This window comes from Saimiri boliviensis, chromosome 17 (genome assembly GCF_048565385.1).
Source record: "Saimiri boliviensis isolate mSaiBol1 chromosome 17, mSaiBol1.pri, whole genome shotgun sequence".
NCBI lineage: Eukaryota > Metazoa > Chordata > Mammalia > Primates > Cebidae > Saimiri > Saimiri boliviensis.
The window spans coordinates 55238811-55263087 of NC_133465.1; the positions used below are offsets into that span (position 1 = coordinate 55238811).

The 24277-nt window shown below is 41.4% G+C and overlaps 1 protein-coding gene across 21 annotated transcripts in view; it reads right to left on the reverse strand.

The window, feature by feature from the left end:
* The window catches only part of BPTF (bromodomain PHD finger transcription factor), a 162474-nt gene that overhangs the window by 38494 nt on the left and 99703 nt on the right, over positions 1 to 24277 (reverse strand). For 8 of the 21 annotated variants that reach the window (XM_074388868.1, XM_074388865.1, XM_074388866.1 and 5 more), the window contains 10 exons: positions 23331 to 23373; positions 18688 to 18934; positions 18171 to 18332; positions 17802 to 17953; positions 15972 to 16080; positions 10711 to 10928; positions 5226 to 5559; positions 3402 to 4318; positions 1966 to 2048; positions 1468 to 1693 (listed from right to left, as the gene is read on the reverse strand). In XM_074388868.1, coding sequence (XP_074244969.1) covers positions 1468 to 1693; positions 1966 to 2048; positions 3402 to 4318; positions 5226 to 5559; positions 10711 to 10928; positions 15972 to 16080; positions 17802 to 17953; positions 18171 to 18332; positions 18688 to 18934; positions 23331 to 23373 — 2491 coding nt within the window. The remainder of the gene's footprint in view (positions 1 to 1467; positions 1694 to 1965; positions 2049 to 3401; positions 4319 to 5225; positions 5560 to 10710; positions 10929 to 15971; positions 16081 to 17801; positions 17954 to 18170; positions 18333 to 18687; positions 18935 to 23330; positions 23374 to 24277) is intronic. The other 13 variants (XM_074388873.1, XM_074388874.1, XM_039475824.2 and 10 more) reach the window with 6 other exon arrangements.

Below are 24277 nucleotides of genomic sequence, written 5' to 3' on the forward strand. Positions count from 1 at the left end.
GGAATCTTGTTCTGTTGCCCAGGCTGGAGTGCAGTGGCACAATCTCAGCTCACTGCAACCTCCACCTCTCGGGTTCAAGCAATTCTCCCTGCCTCAGCTCCCAAGAAGCTGGGATTACAGGCACCTGCCACCATGCCTGGCTAATTTTTGTATTTTTTCATAGGGATGGATTTCACCATGTTAGCTAGGCTGTTCTTGAACTCTTGACCTCAGGTGATCTACCTGCCTTGGCCACCCAGGTGCTGGGATTACATGCATGAGCTGCTGCGCCCGACCTTGAAATGTTTGATTTGGCCTACTTCTCTTTTAAAAAGCTGTGTAGTTATGTATAAATTATATGTGTGTGTGTGTGTGTGTGTGTGTGTGTGTATACATATATATATGTGTGTATGTATAAGTAGATGTCTACTCTATTTTTTTTTTTTTTGGAGACAGAATCTTACTCTGTTCCCCAGGCTGGAGTGCAGTGGTACGATGAAGGCTCGCTACAACTTCTGCCTTCCAGGTTCAAGTGATCCTCCTGCCTTAGCCTCCCAAGTAGCTGGAACTACAGGTGTATGCCACCACGCCTGGCTAATTTTATATTTTTTGTAGAGATGGGGTTTCGCCATGTTGCCTAGGCTGATCTTGAACTCCTGGGCTCAAATGGTCTGCCCACCTTGGCTTCCCAAAGTGCTGGGATTACAGGCATGAGCCCCCATAGCCAGCCTACTTTTATTTTTTAATAAATTCCTCTAGAAAGCAGGTTAGCAGTATCTACAGAATCATTTACAAGTCAAGGAAGAAATTTTTATTTCTTTTTTCTTTTTTTTTGAGACAGGATCTTGCTCTGTTGCCCAGGCTGCAGTGCAGTGGTACCATCAGGGCTGACTGCAGCTTCAACCTGCTAGGCTCAGGTGATCCTCCTGCCTCAGCCTCCCGAGTAGCTGGGACCACAGGTGTCTGCCACCACACCTGGCTTTTTCATTTTTTGTAGAGATGAAGTCTCGCCATGTTGGCCAGGCTAGTCCTGGGCTCAAGTCATCTGCCTATCTTGGCCTCCCAAAGTGCTGGGAGGGAGTACAAGAGTGAGCCACCTCGTCCTGGTGAAATTTGTCTTATTTAATGGACATGTTATGTTTCCTTCTTTCAATGTTACTTCATAGTCTCTGTATTTTTTTCATGAAATTCTATTCCTGATTACTTTTGGCCAGACTATGTCATAGACATGAAAAGCTCTTCTCGGAATTCTACATTTCAATCAAGAGACTAACCTCTCAGAGTCCCTAGTTTGGAGAATACAATATACATTTAGTTATAAAAGCTCTGACTTGTTTCTTAAGACACATGCATCTCACTGTTCTTCATGCACACAAATGTAAATTCCAGAAAACGTACTGAAATTTTAAACCTTATTAAAAAGGCAAGGGAAAAAAGAGCCTCAGACGCTAAATACTCGACCCGGAGGGAAAGGACACGGCCCCTCACCTGCACCTCGATTTGCAGGTCCTTGTCCAGGAGTGCTCTCTTCTTCAGGATCTCGGCTCTGAGCTGCTCTTTGTGCTTGAAGAGCAGTGCTGACAGTTTAGTGGCATTCTGCTTGCTACGTTTCTGCTCCACGCTCTCTTCCCGCTTCCGTTTTTTTGCTGCCTGTTTTTCTTCTTTATCTATCTTATCCAAAATATACTTCATCACCTGGTTACAGACAATCATTCTAGAGAAAAATATACAACCTATGTAATGCTGGGTGTTTCGTTTTGAAAGGCTTAAGACATGATTCTTCTATGCCTCTACAGATGAGACACAAACTTTCTGTGACAGGAAAACTTCAAGAGTGGTTCAAACCAGTTATAAGGAACTATTAGTGCCAGGTGTTCTCATTTAATAAACTTCAATCAAGACAAACAAGTACAAACTCAGAACTCTGTGCGTGTGCACGATAAAGAGAAGAGACGGACAGACAAGAAGATCCTGCATCTCCCCTACCTTTGATTCTCTTCTCTTTCAGCTGGAGTCATGCTCTTTTTCTGTTTTAAATGTTCTATTACAGCATTATGCTTCATCACCACCTTCAGGACAGAATAGATCCAAAGCGCATATTTTATAATGACCACAGGTTAGTGCACAGATAACAACAGTAGAAATTTGAGCACATAAATGTGTTTTTTTAAAGAAACTAAGAATTTTATATCGTAACATAAATAAAATTAGCAGCTACTAGATGGCCTGGGTGCTTACCATCTGCTGAGTACTGTGCTAGGCTAAGCACTTGACATTACCTCATTTATTCCTTGTAACAATACTGAACCATAGCAATCATTTTATAAACAAGATACAGAGATATAAGGAAATTAACCACCTTGTTTGAGAAACAATAAGTAATACAGCTGAAATTTTAACCTGTCTATCTTCCTCCAAAGGCCATATTTTTAACATTACGCTTTCTTCCCAGGAATTAATTTTAAAGAACTGTCCCTTGTCTTCCCTATACAAAGATGAGGGGATAGACAGTGTATGTAGTAATTCTCAATTTACAGATACACAGTAGAGCTAGGTAATAGTACATTTAAATATAATACATATGACCATCACTTTCATAAGAGTATCACCTTACATCTGCTGTTCAAAAAGTGCTTCTATATATATTACCTCATTTAATCATTGCAATAATCTTGTGTGGCTGGAAAGAGAAGGGTTTTAAGACGCTATAGCTAAGGAGGAATAAGTGAGTTTCACAGACTGTGAATGGGAGGTCTAGGAACCGAATGAAGGTCTCACAACTTGGTAACAGTTGAACTCCACACTCAAAAATCCTGCCTAGTGCTAAGCGAAGCAAGCTACAGGTAGATGAAAAGATGGTTTCTGCCGGGAACGTTATCAAATGTTTTATGTATGACTTCATTTTAGTAGACTGATTCTAACCCATCTAAATTGCTTTATTTCACTAATATGCCATTCATTGCAAGATGTTGCTGAATGATGCCACTTTTTTACAAAGGTGTGACCAGAAATGCAAATGAGTTTAATCTGTCCAAATTTGCACAGTCTTCATGCAAACTAAGGAATGACAACTTCGAGTAACTTCAAAGGAATTGCTATAATGTCTGAAGTGGCTTTAAAACTTAGTTAAACCCTCAAGTTTTACGTTAATGATTAAAGCTTGTAACTCCATTCTTCCCATCTTAGTCCTCCCAAAATACAGGTCATTCCTCATAAGCACTAACTGTTATACATATCCAGTGAAGAGTTCCACACCACAGCAGTCATTCAATATTTTGTTTGGTCAATTCAGTGTTTCTTCTGAATTTAAACATTAATGACTTTGTCTCATTTAGGAAACCTAACACAACCAAACACTAAGTCTACTGCACAGCACAATAATTCAAGCTACTGAACATGCTGCTTTTACTTAATAACTTTACCTGTTTCTGAATGATTTCACTTTGATTAGAAGCTTGGAGGGTGTGTTCACGCTTAATTTCTATCTGTTGCTGTTTCTTCTTTTGCTGCTGATCCCTGAGTTGCTGAACCCTTTGCAACTGCTCTTGCACACTGGCTGCCTGCACTGTAACCACATTCTGAATCTGGTGAGTCTGCACAGCACTGCTTTGCTGAATTTGGATAGGTAACTGGAGTTTGATTTGCTGGGGCACACCACTTTGCTGAGCCTGTATCTGAGCCACAACCTGTGACTGGATCTGAGAGAGAACCTGGACTTGTTGTTGCAGCTGAGGCACAGCAATGACTTGGGGCTGTGGCTGCTGTGTCTGTAGCTGAGGACGGGATGGGGATGAAACAGTAACTTGATTTAAAGTTTGTCCTGATGAAAGAGTTTGAGTTGAAGACTGTACCTGGGGTTGTGATTGTGGCTGGCCTTGGGAAGGTATCTGAAGAGATGTATGTGGTTGAATTGGAATCGGTTGTGAGGTTGTAGTCTGAACCTGGGATTGTTGTCCAGGAGACACTTGGGATGGAGTTGATGGACGTATTCGAGTCTGTGATGGACTCTGGACACGAACAGGAGACTGTCCTTGGACATTACTTTGAGGCTGAGACTGTGCTGCAACTTGGGGTTTGGATGACTGTGCTTGGGTGGGTTGTGCTTCAGAAGGGACATGGGATGCAACAGTTGTTTGGGTCTGAACTTCAGGCTGAGTCTGAACTTCAGGCTGAGCTGGGGACTGGGGCTGGGTTTGGGGCTGGGGCTGAGCTGAAGGCTGAGCAGTCTGTGGCTGGGCTTCTGCCGGACCCACACTTGATGACTGAGCTGTTGGCGGGGTTTTGTCTTGATGTACCTGCGTCTGGGGTGACAATTTACTTTGTCTTTGTTCACCTGTACCTGTGAAAAGGAAAGACGAACCATTTCTATTACTCTAGAACATAAGACTGTGATTAAAGAAGAATCTGAAGGGGATTTTCTACAGAATTTTGGCCAGGCACAGTGCACTTTGGGAAGCTGAGGTGGGAGGACTTCTTGAACAACATAGTGAGACCCCATCTCTACACAAAAACAAAAAAGTAGAAAAAATAATCTGGGCATAGTGGAGCATGCCTATAGTCCCAGCTACCTGGGAGGCTGAGGTAGGAGGATTGCTTGAGTCCAGGAGGTCAAGGCTGCAGTGAGCAGTAATGGTGCTACTTCACTTCAGCCTGGGCGACAGAGCAAGACCCTGTCTCAAAACAAATAGAGTAAAATAAAGTTGAGAATTTTGGTATTTTGATACAGAAGGTCTATGCCTTTGAAATGCTCCATCTGGACATGCTTAGGGCAGGACTCTCCTAAACTGGGGCGCCTGGGCCTGTTTCTTGGCTATCCCCTGTAAACCCTCCTAACTCTCCAGAGAGCTGGCTTCTGAAGTGTAGTCTCTGGAAATTAGCTAGGTCACCTGGCCCAGGCTAACTGTCAAGTCTCACTTTTCTCCCATGATGTGGTGGCAGTTAGTTATAATGACTTGCAGCAGAAGGCCAAAAATGCGGTTCTGGACCTACTCTCAATTTCACGTCATCAACTGGATTTACCCACCCTCCCTGAGATCACCTCCACGACTCAATCAGCACCTACAAGGCCTGGCAAGGAGTTTAAGTGTGGGCACAATTCCAAGATAACCATTATTTTTGACCCCTTTCTTTTTTTTCTTTCCCTCTTTTTTAATGGGAGGGAGAGGGTGGTGGTAACAGGGAGTCTGTAAGAATAGGTTATAAGCTTCGAGACGCTGTAGGCTGACTATGTCAACTGTTGAGCTTACTGGCTTGAGCCATATCCTTCCAAGGGTAAATACTGGTTCTACTGTTGGCCTCTGTTACCCAGCAACGTGTAGTAGTAACATCCGACATTTCTGATAAACCCACAGCTCTACCTGCTGCTGTCGTGGAAACAGTGGTGGTGGTGGTGCTGGCTGTGGTGGCTGTAGTTGCCAATGGGGTAAAGAGGAATCGCTGAACAGTACCATTTGGCATTGCAGCTTGCATTAGCTGCTGGCCTGGGCCTGGGAGTACAGTCACCCCTTGAGGTATCAACTGCAACTGTCCAGTAGTTTGACCTTGTCCTTGAATTACTACTGTCAAACCTTGATTGCCACCCTGTGGAAAAAACACAACATGTATCATCTTGAATTGCAGCTAAAAAAGAAAAAAGAAAAAAAAAAAGAATGAAAGAAAAAAAAAATAAAAAAAACCACAATATGTTAACAGTGTTCAAAGCATCAATCTGTATGTATAGCATTTTTATGTGTAACGATCCTTTAATATAATGAAAATGCGTATTTGAATGGCACCAGCAGAAATTTAGGTAAGCGAAAGTAAGAATATTTACGTTGCTTAGTAGGAAAAACATCAACATCTAGAGTTCCAGTTCAACTCTCCCAATGGTTATCTGTCCACAGCCAGTTATGTGTCCACAAACAACACTGTTTCTCCAGATCCAAGTTTTCTAATCCATAAAATATTGAATGACTAAGGTCCCCACAAAATTCTGATTTTAAATAATCTTATATTCATATTTTATAATTAAGAAAGCATCTTCATATATATTGCCTCATTTGAGTCTCACAATGGACTTGTGACTTTGTGGGATAGGCAGAGAAAATATTACTCTTTTTTTTTAAGACGAAGTCTCGCTCTGCCACGCAGGCTGGAGTGCAGTGGTGAGATCTTGGCTCACTGCAACCTCTGCCTCTCGGGTTTAAGCAATTGTCCTGCCTCAGCCTCCCGAGCAGCTGGGACCACAGGCACGCACCACCATGCCCAGGCAATTTTTTTTTTTTTTTTTTTTTAGACGGAGTTTCGCTCTTGTTACCCAGGCTGGAATGCAATGGCGCGATCTTGGCTCACCGCAACCTCCGCCTCTTGAGTTCAGGCAATTCTCCTGCCTCAGCATCCTGAGTAGCTGAGATTACAGGCACGCACCACCATGTCCAGCTAATTTTTTGTATTTTTAGTAGAGACAGGGTTTCACCATGTTGACCAGGATGGTCTCGATTTCCTGACCTCGTGATCCACCCGCCTCGGCCTCCCAAAGTGCTGGGATTATAGGCATGAGCCACCGCGCCCGGCCCGGCAATTTTTGTATTTTTAGTAGAGACGGGGTTTCACCACATTGACCAGGATGGTCTTGAACTCTTGGCCTCATGATCCACCCACCTCAGCCTCCCAAAATGCTGGGATTACAGGTGTGAGCCACCGCACCTGGCCTATTACTTTTATTCCCAACTAAGAAACTCAAGTTAGAAAGGTCAAGTACTGGCTGGGCGCGGTGACTCACGCCCATAATCCCAGCACTTTGGGAGGCCAAAGTGGGTGGATCATGAGGTCAAGAGATCGAGACCATCCTGGTAAATGTGGTAAAACCCTGTCTCTACTAAAAATACAAAAATTGGCTGGGCATGGTGGCATGTGCCTGTGGTCCCAGCTGCTCAGGAGGCTGAGGCAGCAGAATTTCTTGAATCCAGGAGTCAGAGGCTGCGGTGAGCCGAGATCGTGCCATTGCACTCCAGCCTGGGTAACAAGAGCGAAGCTCCGTCTCAAAAAAAAAAAAAAAAGGTCAAGTACTCTGCCCAACTTAAAGGTGAGATAAAAGGAGGAACTCAGGTCTCCTGAATTTCGTCTTTCAATATGTACCAAATTACCTATGAGGTATGTGTGTGCTAAAGTGTAAAAAGCTTAGGGTTTTAGATACGTAATGCAAACACCAAATAAGGAGGATCATTAAGGTCTGAGCAGTTACCAAAATGGGGTCTAGAAATTTAAAACTCTGTAGGCACTGTCTCTTCTGTCCAGAACTTTAATTAAACTAGAAACCTTGAATATCCAGGAATATGGTGGAGAACCGGAAAGCAAAAGTAAAAACCTTCCCCTAAACTCCCAAAGACCAAAACTGGTGGCGCAAAGTCCAGGTACTAGGTAAGCTCCATATATGTGCGAGTTCCTCAAAGCTTATTGACTCGTTTTTCTAAAATACATTTTTTATGAACAAAAATCCACAAAACACCAAGTATAATTTAAAAATCATAAAGTAAACACCTATAAAACCATCACTCTGGTCACCATTGCCAATGTGCTAGAAGCTCCCATGTGACTCACCCAGATCTCAATTCCCTCCCTATCCCCTAGAGGTGAGCACTATCCTCATTTTGATAACATTGTATTTCATTCTTACTTTGGTATGTATCTTAGGTATATATATAGGGCCACTGAGGTTCACAACTTCAGGAGCAATATTCACAAAGAATACAATGGGAATGGTGCCCCCTCCAGGCAGGCAATGCAGCAGCTCTGTATCCCGACACAAAATAGCTTAGTTTTGCCTATTTCTGAATCTTACAACATGTATTTTTTTGGATAGCTACTTTCTTCTTTAGCCGATCATTATATATTTGTGAGAATCATCTGCATAGTTCTGTGTGGTTGAAGTCTGTTCATTTTTATTGATGTAGAAATACACTACAATTTATCTGTCTAACTGATTTTGATAGACATCAGGGTTGTTCTTGGTTTTTGACTCTTAGGAACAATGCTGCTATGAGAATTCATGCCATGTACCTTGGGGCTCACATGACCAAGGGATATATCTAGAAGGTATACTGGGACCTTGGGCATGCACAGCTTCAACTGTACTAGAAAACATCCAGGAGGTTTCCAAAATGGCTTAACCGACTGATACGCCCATCAGCTGTCCAAGAGAATTCTTTCTGCTCTGTGTCTTTGCTAACTCCTGGTTTTGTTGGACATTTAAATTTGTACCATCTCTTAAGCATATGGTTTTAATATGTATTTCTTTCATTACTAATAAAGTTCAGCAGTTTTTTGGAATTTGGGACACCCAGATCTCTTCTTTCTTCATAATGTTTGTTATGTCCTTTTTTCTTTACTTTTTTCGAGATGGAGTCTATTGCCTAGGCTGGAGTGCAGTGGTATATCTTGGCTCATTGCAACCTCTGCTTCCTGGGTTCAAGCAAGTCTCTTACCTCAGTCTCCCAAGCAGCTGGGATTACAGGCGTACACCACCACACCAGGCTAATGTTTCTATTTTTAGTAGAAATGGGGTTTCCCAATGATGGCCAGGCTGGTCTCAAAACTCCTGACCTCACCGTGCCTGGCCTGTTGGTCCTTTTCTCTACTGATCTGGATTTTGTTTTTTTTCATGATTTGTAGTAATTCTCTTTTCTTTTTTTTTAAAATAGAGATGGGGTTTCACCATGTTGCCCAGGCTGGTCTTGAACACCTAAGCTCAGGCAATCCGCCCGCCTCAGCATCCCAAAGTGCTAGGATTACAGGTGTGAGCCACCATGCCTGGCTGATTTGGGGTAATTCTTTATATGTTCTGGATATATAACAGTCCTTGGTTGGTTGTATTTATACCTTTTCTCATTTTCTTCACTCTCTCTGTAGTGCATTTGATAAACAGAGGTTCTTATTTTTAAAGTAGTTGAATTTATAAATCCTTTAATTTATAGTTATTGCTTTCTGTGTGGTTAAGAAAGCTATATTCTTCTATCTTATCTTCTAAAATTATTATAGTTTTACCTTTCACAGTTAAGACTTTTGTCCTCCTGGAATTGAGTTTATGTAGAGTCAGGTAAAAATGGTCCAATTACACAGTTTCTCATGTATATTCAGTTGTCTTGGTACCATTTACTGAAAAGTCATCTCTTCCTCAATGATCAGCAATGTCAGCTTTGTCATATAACAACTGTCCACATACGTGGGGTTCGTGTTCTTCACTCTCTACTGTTCTGTTGGTCTATCTGCCTCTCCTTGTGTCACTATATTAATTAATGAAATATTATATACTAAGCTTTTTGGTTTTTTTTTTTTTGAGATGGAGTCTTGCTCTGTTGCCTAGGCTGGAGTACAGTGGTGCAATCTCGGCTCACTACAACCTCTGCCTCCCAGGTTCAAGCGATTCTCTTGTCTCAGCCTCCTGAGTAGCTGGGATTACTAGCGCATGCCACCAGGCTCAGCTAATTTTTTTGCACTTTACTTAGTAGAGACAGGGTTTCACCAAGTTGGTCAGGCTGGTCTTGAACTCCTGACTTCAAGCAATCCATTGCCTTGGCCTCCCAAAGTGCTGGGATTACAGGCATGAGCCACTGTGCCTGGCCTATACTAATTTGGATATCAGGTTAATCACATAGGGCAAATAATCCTGTTCTTTAAAGGTATAGATATTCTGTTTTTTTTTTTGGGGGAGGGGGATGGAGTCTCACTCTGTCTCCCAGGCTGGAGTGCAGTGGCGCGATCTTGGTTCACTGCAACCCCTGCTGCCCAGGTTCAAGTGATTCTCCTGCCTCAGCCTCCCAAATAGCTGGGATTACAGGCTCCTGCCACCGTACCCGGCATATTTTTGTATTTTTAGTAGAGACAAGGCTTCTTGGCCACGCTGGTCTTGAACTCCTGACCTCATGATCCACCTGCCTTGGCCTCCCAAAATGATGGGATTACAGGCATGAGCCACTGCACCCAGCCAGTATAGATATTCTTAATACTCTGTGTACTTCCATATAAATTTTTAGCATCAGCCTGTGAGGTTTCATTAAAAACAAAAACTCTTGGGATTTATAAATTTAAATTCTAATTTTTGGGACGAAGTTTCACTTTCGATGCCCAGGTTGGAGTGCAATGGCACCATCTTGGCTCACTGCAACCTCTGCCTCCCAGGTTCAAGCGATTCTCCTGCCTCAGTCTCCTAAGTAGCTGGGACTACAGGCACGTGCCACCACACCTAGCTAGTTTTTTTTTGTATTTTTAGTAGAGATGGGGTTTTACCATGTTAGCCAGGATGCTCTCGATCTCCTGACCTTGTGATCGGCCTGCCTCGGCCTCCCAAAGTGCTGGGATTACAGGCGTGAGCCACTGCGCCCAGCCAACTCTTGGGATTTTGATGGGAACTGCATTCAATCTATTAATCAATATTACAATACTTGATAACAATATTGACTCTTGTAAGGAAGCAGCTTAATGTACTCAAATTCTATTTTTCTCATGCAGATGAACCAACTAATAAAATTTTGGTGATTAAAAGGGTTAACTGTTTTATTGCTACAGCTCACTAAGGATTACTCTACTAATTGGGGTTTATTATATCCTGTCTAAGAAGTACTTCTGTTTGACTCCAGGAAGTAGACATTTCTTCAAATCAGCACATTTAAAAGCTTATCAAATATACATGTTTTTAAACTTACGGCAAGAATAAATAAGACCACCTCTACAGTGAAAATAAGCGATGCCACTTACATGGCCCTGTGTTAACTGAGTGAGCTGAGCCATGGTGAGCTTCACTTGTCCTTGTTGGGGACGAGGGGGCTGTGAGGTTGAAGACTGTATATTTGAAGTGGATGTTCCTGGAGTTAAGCTTTTCTGCCCAGGTGTTGAGGAAACCGTGTTAGGGGCAGAGATTGCAGTGGAGACAGGCTGCCCCCTGATGATTTGAGTCATTACTTGCTGAGGAGCACCTATACAAAACAGCAAAACATTATGAATGTTTATATATCCTTGGCATTATTTTGAATTGAAATAATTCCATTTTCAAAACAACACTGAAACGTTGAGAGCCCAAGGATACATTCAGATGTATGTCCACACCTAAAGATCCCGCCTGGTTGGCAGTGAGTCTGTTTTCATTGCCAACCGTTATCCAGTCTCTGTTGTCTGCAGGAGAATGGAAAAAACCAATTAAAATTCTTCCTAGAAATCTAAAACCAAAAAGATAATAGGGAAGACAAAAAGAATATGTAAAATATGTCATTTATAAGGCTGCCTTTTCTTAGGAATCTAACATTAAAAATAAGATGCCATGATAAAAAAAGAAAAAATTAAAAAATAAATAAAAAGATGCTAATACAATAAAAACTTAATTCATACAAATTTTAAACAAAATATAAAGAATCTGGAATATTCTGGGTCAATTGCATTTATAATAAGTTTCTCTTACAGCTATTTGATAGACAGCTTGGGAGAACCATGGGGGCAAGAATCACTATATCCTCAATACTAGGGCAGAGTGCTCAAATAATGCTTACATAGTAATTGTTCAATAAATGTCAACTCAATGAATGAAGTTTAACTGAAATGGCTCTAAAAAACCCTTTTTAGTTTAACTTGCTGAAACTAGAATAGGGAAGTGGAATTTTCCCCCATGCAGAACAGTTGCTAACAGTAATTTTCTGGTAGCTAATTTGACATTTTACAGTCTCATTACTAACTAGTGAATAACATCAAATTTCTCAAGCTTTTAATATTTAGTTCCTGCCTTTTTTCCATCTGTGAATATATGTATATTTCTTTGTGGTTTTCTTATGGCTGAATGATATTTCTTATTACTGCACATGTATAAAATGAAACCCATTTTGACATTCAGAATACTTCCCCCACACGTTTTTGTTGTTGTTGTTAAACTTACCACCACAGTAAAATCCCTGGTTATATGTTTTTGTGTGCTTCTGATTATTTTTCTTTTTCTTTTTTTTTAAACAGAGTTTTGCTCTCATTGCCCAGGGTGGAGTGCAATGGCATGATCTCGACTCATCACAACCTCCGCCTACCGTGTTCAAGCGATTCTCCTGCCTTAGCCTCCTGAGATAAATCTGGTTTGAATCCCAGATTAATAGCTTGAGAAATTACTCAACATTGTGAGTTTCAATTTTCTCAACTGTAAATGGGGATAGTATTAACATCTACTTTATATGAAGATTAAATGAATGCTTATGAACACATATACCCTACCACAGAGTCGATGAATATATGACAGTTGCTCTTTTAGAGTATTACTACTAAGAATTAATTCGTTTAAGGTCAACTTTCGTTAAAGTACATTAAATGAGTGCTGCACAGCTAGGTGGCAGGGTTGGGTAGTTCATCATACAAACCCTATCCTCACAGGGTAGTCAAGACTCCAGGGAAGAAATGTAGCAAAACCCTGGAGATGGAGTGGTTTGGAAACTACAGATTCACTTATTCATGTCAGACAAACATATAATTACAGCTACATAGGGCATTATGCAACAAAGGCTCTGTGTTTCCATAGTAATACCAGCATTTACAGTTTATCTGGCAATTTACCAAAACTGTCAGTTTTCTAAGGATATAGAAAACATTCATCACCTATAAATTTCAGTTTCTCCTTTATATCAGTTCTTTCTTTCCTTGTAGCTACCTGCCTCACTGACAGCTACAAGTTTTAAACACAATAAATCTTAAATCTTATCAATTGTTCGTGCAGCATTAACTGATATAATCCATTTTCCTTTCTTTTCTCAGGTAAATGCTACTTAGGCAAGCCGACTGCCTTAAAAAAAAAACCTATGCTATATTTTATTAGAATTGGTGCTCAATTTGTAAAACAAGAAAGATTTTATCTATCTTTCCCCTCTTGCCCTCGAACCATGTTTTATAATAAGAAAATTATTTCCTATCCATTTTCAAGAACTTTACCTGTAAAACCATGAAGTCTGCAATTCTTTGCTGTAGGTAACATTATGGTAACTTTTCAAATTTCTTCTGTTGATATGTCATTGAGACATTCAATTTATAAGCACGGTATTTAATTATGTCTTGCTATTCAAACAGATTTATGTCCTAAGTATGGATAGTGAGACTTCTGAAAGTCTTACTACAAGGATACCTATAACCAATTCTTTCTTTTTTCTTTTTTTTTTTTTCAGACAGTCTTGCTCTTGTTTTATATACATTTCTTTTGAAACACGTTATATATATGTAGTGCAGTGGTGCAATCTCGGTTCACTGCAACCTCTGCCTCCACAGTTCAAGCAGTTCTCCCTACCTCAACTTCCCAAGTAGCTGGGATTATAGGCACCTGCCACCATGACCAGCTAATTTTTATATTTTTAGTAGAAACAGGGTTTTATCATTTTTTTGGCCAGGCTGGTCTTGAACTCTTGACCTCAGGTGATCTCCAATTCTCTTTTGAGTTAAACAAGCTCACTTGATTTTTATTTTACTTTTTTCCTAATTCTCTTAACAAGCATATTGCTCCCTTTTCCCTAGATTAGACTTGCAAATAATGGTCTAATTTTTTTTGTCTTAGAATCTGTCTGTTTTGTAATTATTACTTGTGCTTTCATTTCCTCCCTAATTTTCTTTCCTTTTTTCCTTTTTTGAGACAGGCCTTACTCTGTCATCCAGGCTGAAGGTACAGCGGCAAGATTTGAGACAAGTCTCACTCCGTCACCCAGGCTGGAGGTGCAGTGTCAACATTGTGGCTCACTGCAGCCCTAACTCTTGGGCCCATGTGATTCTCTTGCCTCAGGCTCCCAAGTGGCTGAAACCACAGGCATGAGCCACCATGCTTGGCTAACTTAAAAACTTTTTTTTTGTAGAAATGGGAGTCTCACTACATTGCCCAAGCTGGTCTAGAGCTCCTAGGTTCAGGAGATCTGACTGCCTTGGTTTCACACAGTGCTGGGATTATAGGTGTGAGCCACTGTACTCGGCCCTGTTTTCTTTTGAAACTCGTTTTCTTTATGTTTCTAACTTCTGATTAAGAATAAGGGTATTTTTGGTCTGCTTTATTAACTCATTTATTTCAACTGCCTAGAGTAGGTGTTCAAATATGTACTGAATAAACTGAATCATCTCTAAGTTTAACTGCAGCATCATGGCTTAAGGTTGCTATTTGAGAATTGCTTTGTAATTACATACTTGATGTTACTTTAACTTAAAAGTTACTTAGAACGTACTTACATACTTCTAAGCAAGTTAAGGTTATTAGTATAATGCCTTTTTTTTTTTTTTTTTTTTTTTTAAGAGACAGAGTTTCACTCTTGTCACCCAGGCTGGAGTGCGATGGCCCAAACTTGGCTCACTACTACCCCCGCCTCCTGAGGTTGCAGTGATTCTCCTGACTTAGCCTCCGGAGTAGCTGGGATTACAAGCGTCTGCCACCATGCCCGGCTAATTTTTGTATTTTTAGTAGAGATGGGGTTTCACCATGTTGGCTAGTCTGGTCTCAAACTCCTGACCTCAGGTGATGCGCCCATCTTGGCCCTGCAAAGTGCTGGGATTACAAGCATGAGCCACAACACCCGGCCAGGTCTTTTTTTTTTTTTTTTTTTTCCCCCAGTACATCTTGTTATAGCATAATATAGTATCTTAATATTAATTTCTAGCTTTACTGTAAGAATGTGGCCTATACACATTTTATTTTTTGGAATTTATCAAGGTTTTATCTATGACCCAAGAAGCCTATAAATATTTTTTTTATCTTTTGAGATGGAGTTTCACTCTTGCTGCCCATGATGGAGTGCAATGGCACGGCCACTGTAACCTCTGACTCCCAAGTTCAAACAATTCTTCTGCCTCAGCCTCCCAAGTAGCTGGGATTAATGGCACCTGCCACCATGCCTGGCTAATTTTCGTATTTTTAGTAGAGACGGGGTTTCACCACCATGTTGGCTAGGCTGGTCTCGAACTCTGGACCTCAGGTGATCCACTCATATTGGCCTCCCAAAGTGCTGGGATTACTGGTTTGAGCCACTGGACCCAGCTTAAGCTGGTAACTTTTTTTTTTTTTTTTTTTTGAGACGGAGTCTTTTACTCTGTCACCCAGGATGGAGTGCAGTGGTGTGATTTTGGCTCACTGCAACCTCCGCCTCCTGGGTTCATGTAGATTCTCCTGCCTCAGTCTCCCAAGTAGGTGGGATTACAGGCATGTACCACCACACCCAGCTGATTTTTTTGGTATTTTTAGTAGGGATAGTTTCACCATGTTGGCCAGGCTGGTCTGGAACTCCTGACCTCAGGTGATCCACCCACCTTGGCCTCCCAAAGTGCTGGGATTACAGGGCGTGAGCCACCACACCCGGCCAAGCCTATAAATATTTTAAATAAGTATGTATTTGTGAAGGTACAAAAACCTCTGCCTCCTGGGTTCAAGCAATTCTTCCACCTCAGCCTCCCAAGTAGCTGGGATTACAGGTGGATGAGCCACTATGCCCAGCTAATTTTTAAATATTTTTAGTAGAAATGGCATTTTGCCATGTTTGCCAGGCTGGTCTTGAACTCCTGTTCCGCCTTGTGATATGCCCACCTTGGCCTCCCAAAGTGCTGGGATTACAGTGGAGAGCCACCTCGCCTGGCCAGTCTTCAGCTTTTAAAATGGTAGTTTTAATCTACTCACATTAAGAGTAATAAATGAATGTCTGGCATGGCATTTGTAATTTTGTTTTATATGTTTTTCTTTACTGTCTCCTTGCTTTTACGTCATTTGCTATACAGACTGTTTACTTCAACTATATATTTTATTTATTAGTGGTTTCTATAAGATTTTTAATAACCTTACTTCAACCTATTTTTCTTTTACTGGCAATGTCAAAATGAAATAATATCAATGAATACATCTCACAATAGATTTGAAATTTAGTATGCTTTAAAGTACTAATTCAAATGGTATTTTCTAGTATGTAGTACCAAATACAGGGAATTACAGATTTCCTAGGCGCTGTTTAGATGTAAAATGATAATGCTGGATGGATAAATACCTGGCTGTACCATCACAGGTGTTCGAATAATTGCCTTTCCTAGTGTTGACTGTTGGAGTGGTGTTCTAATCACGGTCATACCAGGGCGGATCTGTGGCCCTGTGATTACCTATAAATGATGCAAAAGACAATGAATTAAAATGTTTTAAAAAGACTAAAGTATAATGGACTTAGAAAACAAGATCTTTAAACAATCTATATTAATAAAAATATCTACAGAAATGACAGAAGCTCTTGAACATTACATTTTAAATTACATTAAACATCAGAATAAGGATGGAATTTTGAGGAAAGAAAACTTAATTCAAATGCTATTATACAAAATTCCCTGCCACTGATACCAAGAACAGCCTATGGACTAAAAGGGAAAAACAAGTGTCTGTGAGGCTCTGTTCTGTAGCTAGTGCTCACAGGAAAATGCGGAGTCCCACTTTCCGCAAGCTCCAGATCATAACTGTAACCCAGAGAATGTAACAGGAAGATCAGAAATCAAATGTTCTTTCACAGTTTTAAAAAAACTTATTTATTTTAAAGAATTTATTTTTCCCCCCCGAGTCTGGTTTTTTTTGAGTCAGAGTTTCATTCTTGTTGCCCAGGCCGGAGTGCAAAGGCATGATCATGCCTCACTGCAACCTCTACCTCCTGGGCTTAAGTGATTCTGCCTCAGCCTCCCCAGTAGGTGGGATTACAGGCATGTGTCACCATGCCAGGTTAATTTTGTATTTTTAGTAGAGATGGAGTTTCTCCATGTTGGTCAGGCTGGTCTTAAACTCCCGACCTCGGATGATCCCCCCGCCTTGGCCTCCCAAAGTGCTGGGATTATAGGCATGAGCCACCCCGCCTGGCCTAGATTACTTTTTTACTTTTAAGACAAGGTCTGTCTCTATTGCCCAGGTAGAATGTGGTGGCATAATCTCAGCTCACAGCAACCTTTGCCTCCCAGGCTCAAGCCATCTTAAGCCTCTTGAGTAGTTGGGAGTGCAGGTGAGCATTACCACATCTGGCTAGTTTCTGTGTTTTTTGTAGAGATGGGGTTTTGCCATGTTTCCCAGGCTAGTCTCGAACTCCTCAGCTCAAGTGATCTACCCGCTTTGGCCTCCCAAAGTGCTGGGATTACAGGTGTGAGTCACCGAGCCTGGCCCAACACTTTTTTTCTTTTTTTTTGAGACGGAGTCTCGGTCTGTTGCCCAGGTTGGAGTGCAATGGCGCAATCTTGGCTCACCAGCACCTCTAACTCCCAGGTTCTCCCGCCTCAGCCTTGGGAGCCTGAGATGGCGGTGAGGCATGATTGTACCCTTGTACTTCAGCTTGGGCAACAAGAACTGTACCTGCCACCACACCTGTATAATTTTTTGCATTTTTAGTTGTGACAGGGTTTCACTGTGTTGGCCAGGATGATCTCACTCTCCTGCCTTCATAATCTGCCCACCTCAGCCTCCCAAAGTGCTGGGATTATAGGCATGAGCCACCACGACCAGCCCCGGCCCAACATTTTAAATTCTATTTCTTAGCTAGCCTGCATAGCACACTTCCTTGGGTAGTCTAGTGCTGTCCATTGTTTCACACCAAGACATTTTTTATATAAAATCATAGACAGCAATTATTCTTCATAAACCATACTAATGTGTCATTAAATATTAAGAATTAATACTTCATGAATAATTTTCACTTATCAGAAATATAACAGATTTTTTTCCAAATCAGTACTCCGTCACAGATTCAGTAACAGGCAAAGGAAACTGAGTTGGATTAATCTTGGAAGAAGCCATCCTAAAAACAATGTAATGTGCTCAATACAACAAATCAAAATAAGTCTGTAAGAATTCTTACTTGTGAATTGCTTGTGGTTCCTCCAGAGCCTGAGGTATTGGGCCTAATTGTGACTGTTGCAGTTCTGGGCTGGAATGAAGTAAAGGTTTGCTGACTGGTACCTGTACTGGATGGAATGATACCCAGGACTTTCTGCTGTACTTGAACAACGCCTTAAAAAAAGATGAAGCCATAATTAAAGACTGTCACTTTAATGGAAAGCATTAAATGTTGGTCGGTTGCTGAGGCGAAACTACGTGTGGCAGGGTTTTATAGTGGGCTACATAAAATGTGAGATCCGAGGACTGAAATCAGTGAAAAGGAGATGAAAAATAATGGCAACAGTATGATCTGGCAAATGTGAATTAAAACTCTTCACATTTCCCTTACCTCCTTGTGTTGCTGGCACATTTACAGCGACAATCTTGCTGTTTGCAGGAAGTGGCAGTTTGGTAATTACTTTTCCTGCCATAGTGACTGGACTGCCTGTAATTTGGAACGTCTGACCTGTGCTGGCAATGGTTGTAGCAGATGTGGCAGCTGTGCTGGTGGCTAATGGGGTATAAGACATTTAATGAGCTTTAGATTTAAAATAACCAGCAACGTAGTGACTTCTAGGAAAGGGCACCAATGCATGAAATGTGGCTCATTTTGTATCTTTTAATAAAAACATTCTGCTCCACTCAAAGTGAACTATGTAAATGTTGAAAGTGAAATAATGTAAGAGATGAGTTTGCTAATGTAATATTATGAACATTATCTGTAACAAACCGTTACAGCTCGTTTGCTCAATCAGCTGCAAAAGAAAAACAATCTTCTAAAAAAAAAAGTTTCATTTCAGTAGCTAAAGGGTTCAAAATTCTTTTTCCTGATGGAAGTAAACTTTTACTTAATCATAATTGTATACCTGAATTGGACTGGCCTTGCTTAACCCACGTAGCAAAGGTTTGATGAAAGTTCTTGTTTTGTTGGAATGTTACTGTAGCTGGAGATCCAACTTTAGTAGTTAGTACCATTTTGGTTCCAGTTGTAACTGAGCCACTTATGGGGGCCACCATAACTTTCTGTGCTGGAGAGATGGTACTGGTTGTACTGTTTGTTGGGGAAGTAGTGGAAGTTGCAATCACTGTTGGCTTCTGCTGCTCCAATCGTTTCTAAAAAAGTGAGGGAGAGGAAACATGAATTGAAATAGTTCTAAATAGGCCGGGCGTGGTGGCTCAAGCCTGTAATCCCAGCACTTTGGGAGGCCAAGGCGAGTGGATCACGAGGTCATGAGATCGAGACCATCCTGGTCAACATGGTGAAACCCTGTCTCTACTAAAAATGCAAAAAATTAGCTGGACATGGTGGCGCGTGCCTGTAATCCCAGCTACTCAGGAGGCTGAGACAGAATTGCCTGAACCCAGGAGGCGGAGGTTGCGGTGAGCCGAGATCGCGCCATTGCACTCCAGCCTGGGTAACAAGAGCGAAACTCTGTCTCAAAAAAAAAAAAAAAAAAGAAATAGTTCTAAGTAAAAACACCATCATTCTATAGAAGTCTGTCCACAATTTCTCTCACTTTAAGAAACTAAACTATGTTTTGGAAATATTTTACTTCCAAAAATAATATATGCCCATATAAATTTACCTGAATTTATGGTTGGCTGCAGTGGCTCACACCTGTAATTCTAGCACTCTGGGAGGCTGAGGTGGGAGGATCACCTGAGGTCAGGAGTTGGAGACCAGGCTGGCCAAGATGGTGAAACCCCACCTCTACTAAAAATACAAAAATTAGCCGAGTGTGGTAGCTCATGCCTGTAATCCTAACTACTTGGGAAGCTGAGGCAGAAGAACTGCTTGAACCTGGGTGGCAGAGGTTGCGGTGAGCCCAGATCATGCTACCATACTCCAGTCTGGATGACAGAGAAACTCCACTAAAAAAAATAAAAAAAAAAATTCACCTGACTTTAATTTCTTGATGAAGGCCATATCTATCTATCTATCTATCTATCTATATTTTAATTCCTCCAAGATACGTATCTATGAAAACATTATTTTCATGTCTCTATACCACATATACTACATTAAAAGTACTAAGTTGTTCACGGCAGAAAATTTAAAATGATTAAGTTTTTCTGGCTTGAACAAACATTCAAGGTTTCAGACTGAAAACAACAGAGATACAAATAATCTTACTGGAGACAGGAACACCATGCTGCTCAGTGTTGAGATTCACAGCTGAGGAAAATGGAGCTGCAAAAGGTTTCTGTTTTACTGTAATGTAATCTTAATTTTTCCAACTATAAAAAGCAGGTCAATAGTTAAGAACTCTATTATTAAAGTTAGCAAACCTGCAATCAAGAAAGCTAAAAATTATAAAATAATTTTCCTAGACTTCCTATATAATTCATTCAAATATTTTTACAGAAAAATATACTATACAGAGTAGTATATAATCTTTTTTTTTTTTTTTTTTTTTTTTGAGACGGAATTTCGCTCTTGTTATCCAGGCTGGAGTGCAATGGCGCGATCTCGGCTCACTGTAACCTCCGCCTCCTGGGTTCAGGCAATTCTCCTGCCTCAGCCTCCTGAGTAGCTGGGATTACAGGCACGCGCCACCATGCCCAGCTAATTTTTTGTATTTTTAGTAGAGACGGGGTTTCACCATGTTGACCAGGTTGGTCTCGATCTCTCGACCTTGTGATCCACCCGCCTCGGCCTCCCAGAGTGCTGGGATTACAGGCTTGAGCCACCGCGCCCGGCCGTTTTTTTTTTTTAAAGAGATGGGGTTTCACCAGAGCAAGACTCCGTCTCAAAAAAAAAAAAAAAAAAAAAAAAAAAAAAAAAAAGAGGTGAAGAAACAGAACAGATATTTAGTAGTTATTTACTGGGGGATATGCCTTCAAAGTTGAAGTGTTAGCTATCTTTGTAAATAAGCATTTTATTTTATTTTTTGAGACAAGAGTTCCACTCTTGTTGCCTGGGCTGCAGTGCAATGGCACGATCTTGATTCACTGCAACCTCCACCTCCCAGTTAAAGCAATTCTTCTACCTCAGCCTCCTAAGTAGCTGGGATTACAGGCATTCGACACCACACCTGCCTAATTTTTGTATTTTTAGTAGAGATGGGGTTTCACCATGTTGGCCAGGCTGGTCTCAAACTCCTGACCTCAGGTGATCCAACCTCCTCAGCCCCCCAAAGTGCTGGGATTATAGGCATGAGCTACCACACCCAGTCCTAAGCATTTTAAATAAATTTTTAAAAGTAATATATTAGGGACAAAAGCAGTGGTGCTTGCCTGTAATCCCAAAACTTCCACAGGCCTAGGTGCATGGACTGCTTGAGCTCAGTTCAAGACTAGCCTGGGGAATATGGCAAAACTCCCACCTCTACAAAAAATACAAAAAATTAGGTGGGCATGGTGGTGCATGCCTGAAGTCCCACTTATTGGGAAGCTGAGGTGGGTGAATTGCTTGAGCCCAGGAGATTGAGAATGCAGTGAACCATGATTGTGTCACTGCACTCCAGCAGCCTGAGCAACAGAGTGAGACCCTGTCTTTAAAAAAAAAAAAAAAATGGCTGGGCGCGGTGGCTGAAGCCTGTAATCCTAGCACTTTGGGAGGACGAGGCGGGTGGGAGGCCGAGGCGGGTGGATCACGAGGTCGGGAGATCAAGACCATCCTGGTCAACATGGTGAAACCCCATCTCTACTAAAAATACAAAAAATTAGCTGGGCATGGTGGCACATGCCTGTAATCCCTGCTACTCAGGAGGCTGAGGCAGGAGAATTGCTTGAACCCAGGAGGCAGAGGTTGTGGTGAGCTGAGATTGCGCCATTGCACTCCAGCCTGGGTAACAAGAGCGAAACTCCGTCTCAAAAAAAAAAAAAAAGTAATACATTTGGTTACACTGCAGAAATGAGAAAACACACCCAATAAAATAAAAAACAAAACAACTAGCTAGTTGTTACTGGTATTTGGGTTTAGTGATCGATTTCCTGTGACAGATAGCATCATCCATAGCATTGAAAAGTGCTATCATCTCAAACTTTGATGTAAGTAAAGATAAAGACCTATAGTAAACTGAAAGATACACAAGAATATGAAAAAATATTTTATAAAATATGAGGGAAAAGTAGTTTGAAACAAATAATTTGGTTTATATGTGATTTTTAAATATTTATGTATAACTATGTTAACAATATTGTACATAGATATATCTATTCATCTGTATCCTCAACATTTACATACTGAAGTTGGTAAAAACTTTCATAGTATTTTCTAAATAGGAATAAGTGGTAATCATCTTTTATTTGAGTACTCAATGTTCAGGCACATATGGCACACTATTATTTTTATTTTTTAAATGTTGTTTTTTTTCTTTTTTTTTTTTTTTTTTTTTTTTTGAGACGGAGTTTCACTCTTGTTACCCAGGCTGGAGTGCAATGGCGCGATCTCGGCTCACCGCAACCTCTGCCTCCTGGGTTTAAGCAATTCTCCTGCCTCAGCCTCCTGAGTAGCTGGGATTACAGGCACGTGCCACCATGCCCAGCTAATTTTTTGTATCTTTAGTAGAGACTGGGTTTCACCATGTTGACCAGGATGGTCTCGATCTCTTGACCTCGTGATCCACCCGCCTCGGCCTCCCAAAATGCTGGGATTACAGGCTTGAGCCACCACGCCCGGCTTGTTTTTTTCTTTTATTAGAGACCGGGTTTCCCTATGTTGCCCAGGCTGGTCTCGAACTCCTGGACTCAGGGAATCCTCCTGCCTTGGCCTTCCAAAGTGCTGGGACTACCGGTATGAGCCACTGTGCCTGGCCATGGCATATTATTTATAGTATGAAAACACTAAGAAACCATCAGTAGCTTTATAATAATCAAGTACAACAAACTCTTAAAGAGTTTTAGTATAATTTGCTTTTTCATAGACTACAGAAATTTTCCAGATTGGAAATTCACAAGAAAAAATTATTTCCAGAAATTACTCATGAAACTCTAAAATAATAGAAATCTTATTTCAGATGTCCTCCAAATATGCATACTTTTTACAAAACCACAGCTTGGTGTATCCAGAGAGCTGTTCTCAAATAATAACAATAAGATATGTCTCACACCTGAAATCGCAGCACTTTGGGAGGCTGAGGCAGGTGATCGCTTGGGTCCAGGAGTTTGAGATCAGCCTGGGAACATGGTGAAACCCTACCTCTATAAAAAATACAAATACCAGTTGGGGATCATGGTGGGTGCCTATAGTCCCAGCTACTAGGGAGGCTGAGGTGGTCCTATCAGTTGAACCAGGGAGGTCAAGTCTTAGTGAGCTGTGATCCACTCCAGCCTGGGTGATATTGAGACACTGTCTCTAAAAAAGACACAAACAAAACAAACACCCAAATCCCACAAGAATATATCATTACTGCGCATTGGTGTACATGAATTTGGCTAAAAATGTACGCATGTTGTCAAGTGGGACCAGCATCAACTCCTCCTGTTGATGGGAAGTCAAGTGCTGCTGTTTTAGAAGAGCCTCTATTTGGGCCTTGATGTCCTCTGTCTTCTTCTGTTCACTAACCTTAGCCTGTTGCTCAACTGCTTGTGCCTTTTCTTTCTCCACTCTGCAGGAAAAAAAGAAGAAACTTATCAGAACCTACCCTATTAGGCATCTGGCATCTAATATACATGAAATCTGGTTGATTTTCACATCATACAAAGGTACTATATTATTTCAACTTAAAAATAAAACATTTGGTCGTGCAAGGTGGCTCATGCCTGCAATCCCAGCACTGTGGGAGGCCGAAGCAGGCAGATCACTTGAGGTCAAGAGCTCAAGACCACCAGCCTGGCCAACATGGTGAAACCCCATCTCTACTAAAAATACAAAAGTTAGCCAGGGCTGGGTGCGGTGGCTCATGCCTGCAATCCTAGCACTCTGAGAGGCTAAGGCAGATGAACTGCTTGAGGCCTGGAGTTTCACCCTGGCCAACATGGTAAAACGTTGTCTCTATTGAAAATACAAAAAATTAGCTGGGTGTGGTGGTAGGCACCTGTAATTCCAGCTCTTGGGAGGCTAAAACAGGAGAATTGCTTGAACCTGGGAGGTGGAGTTTGCAGTGAGCTGAGACTGTGACACTGTACTTCAGCTTGTGACAGAGCAAGACTCCGTCTTAAAAACAACAAAAAAAGGCCGGGCACAATGGCTCACGCCTGTAATCCAGCACTCTGGGAATCTGAGGTGGGCAGATCATGAGGTCAGGAGTTTGAGACCAGCCTGCCTAACATAATGAAACCCTGTCTCTACCAAAAATACAAAAAAATTAGCTGGGCATAGTGGCAGGCACCTGTAATTCCAGCTACTTCAGAGGCTGAGACAAGGAGAACTGCTTGCACCTGGGAGGTGGAGGCTGCACTGAGCCGAAACCATGCCACTGCACTCCAGCTCGGGTGACAGTGTGAAACTCTGTCTCAAAAAAAAAAAAAAAAAAAGGTTAGCCAGGAGTGGTGGCACATGCCTGCAATCCC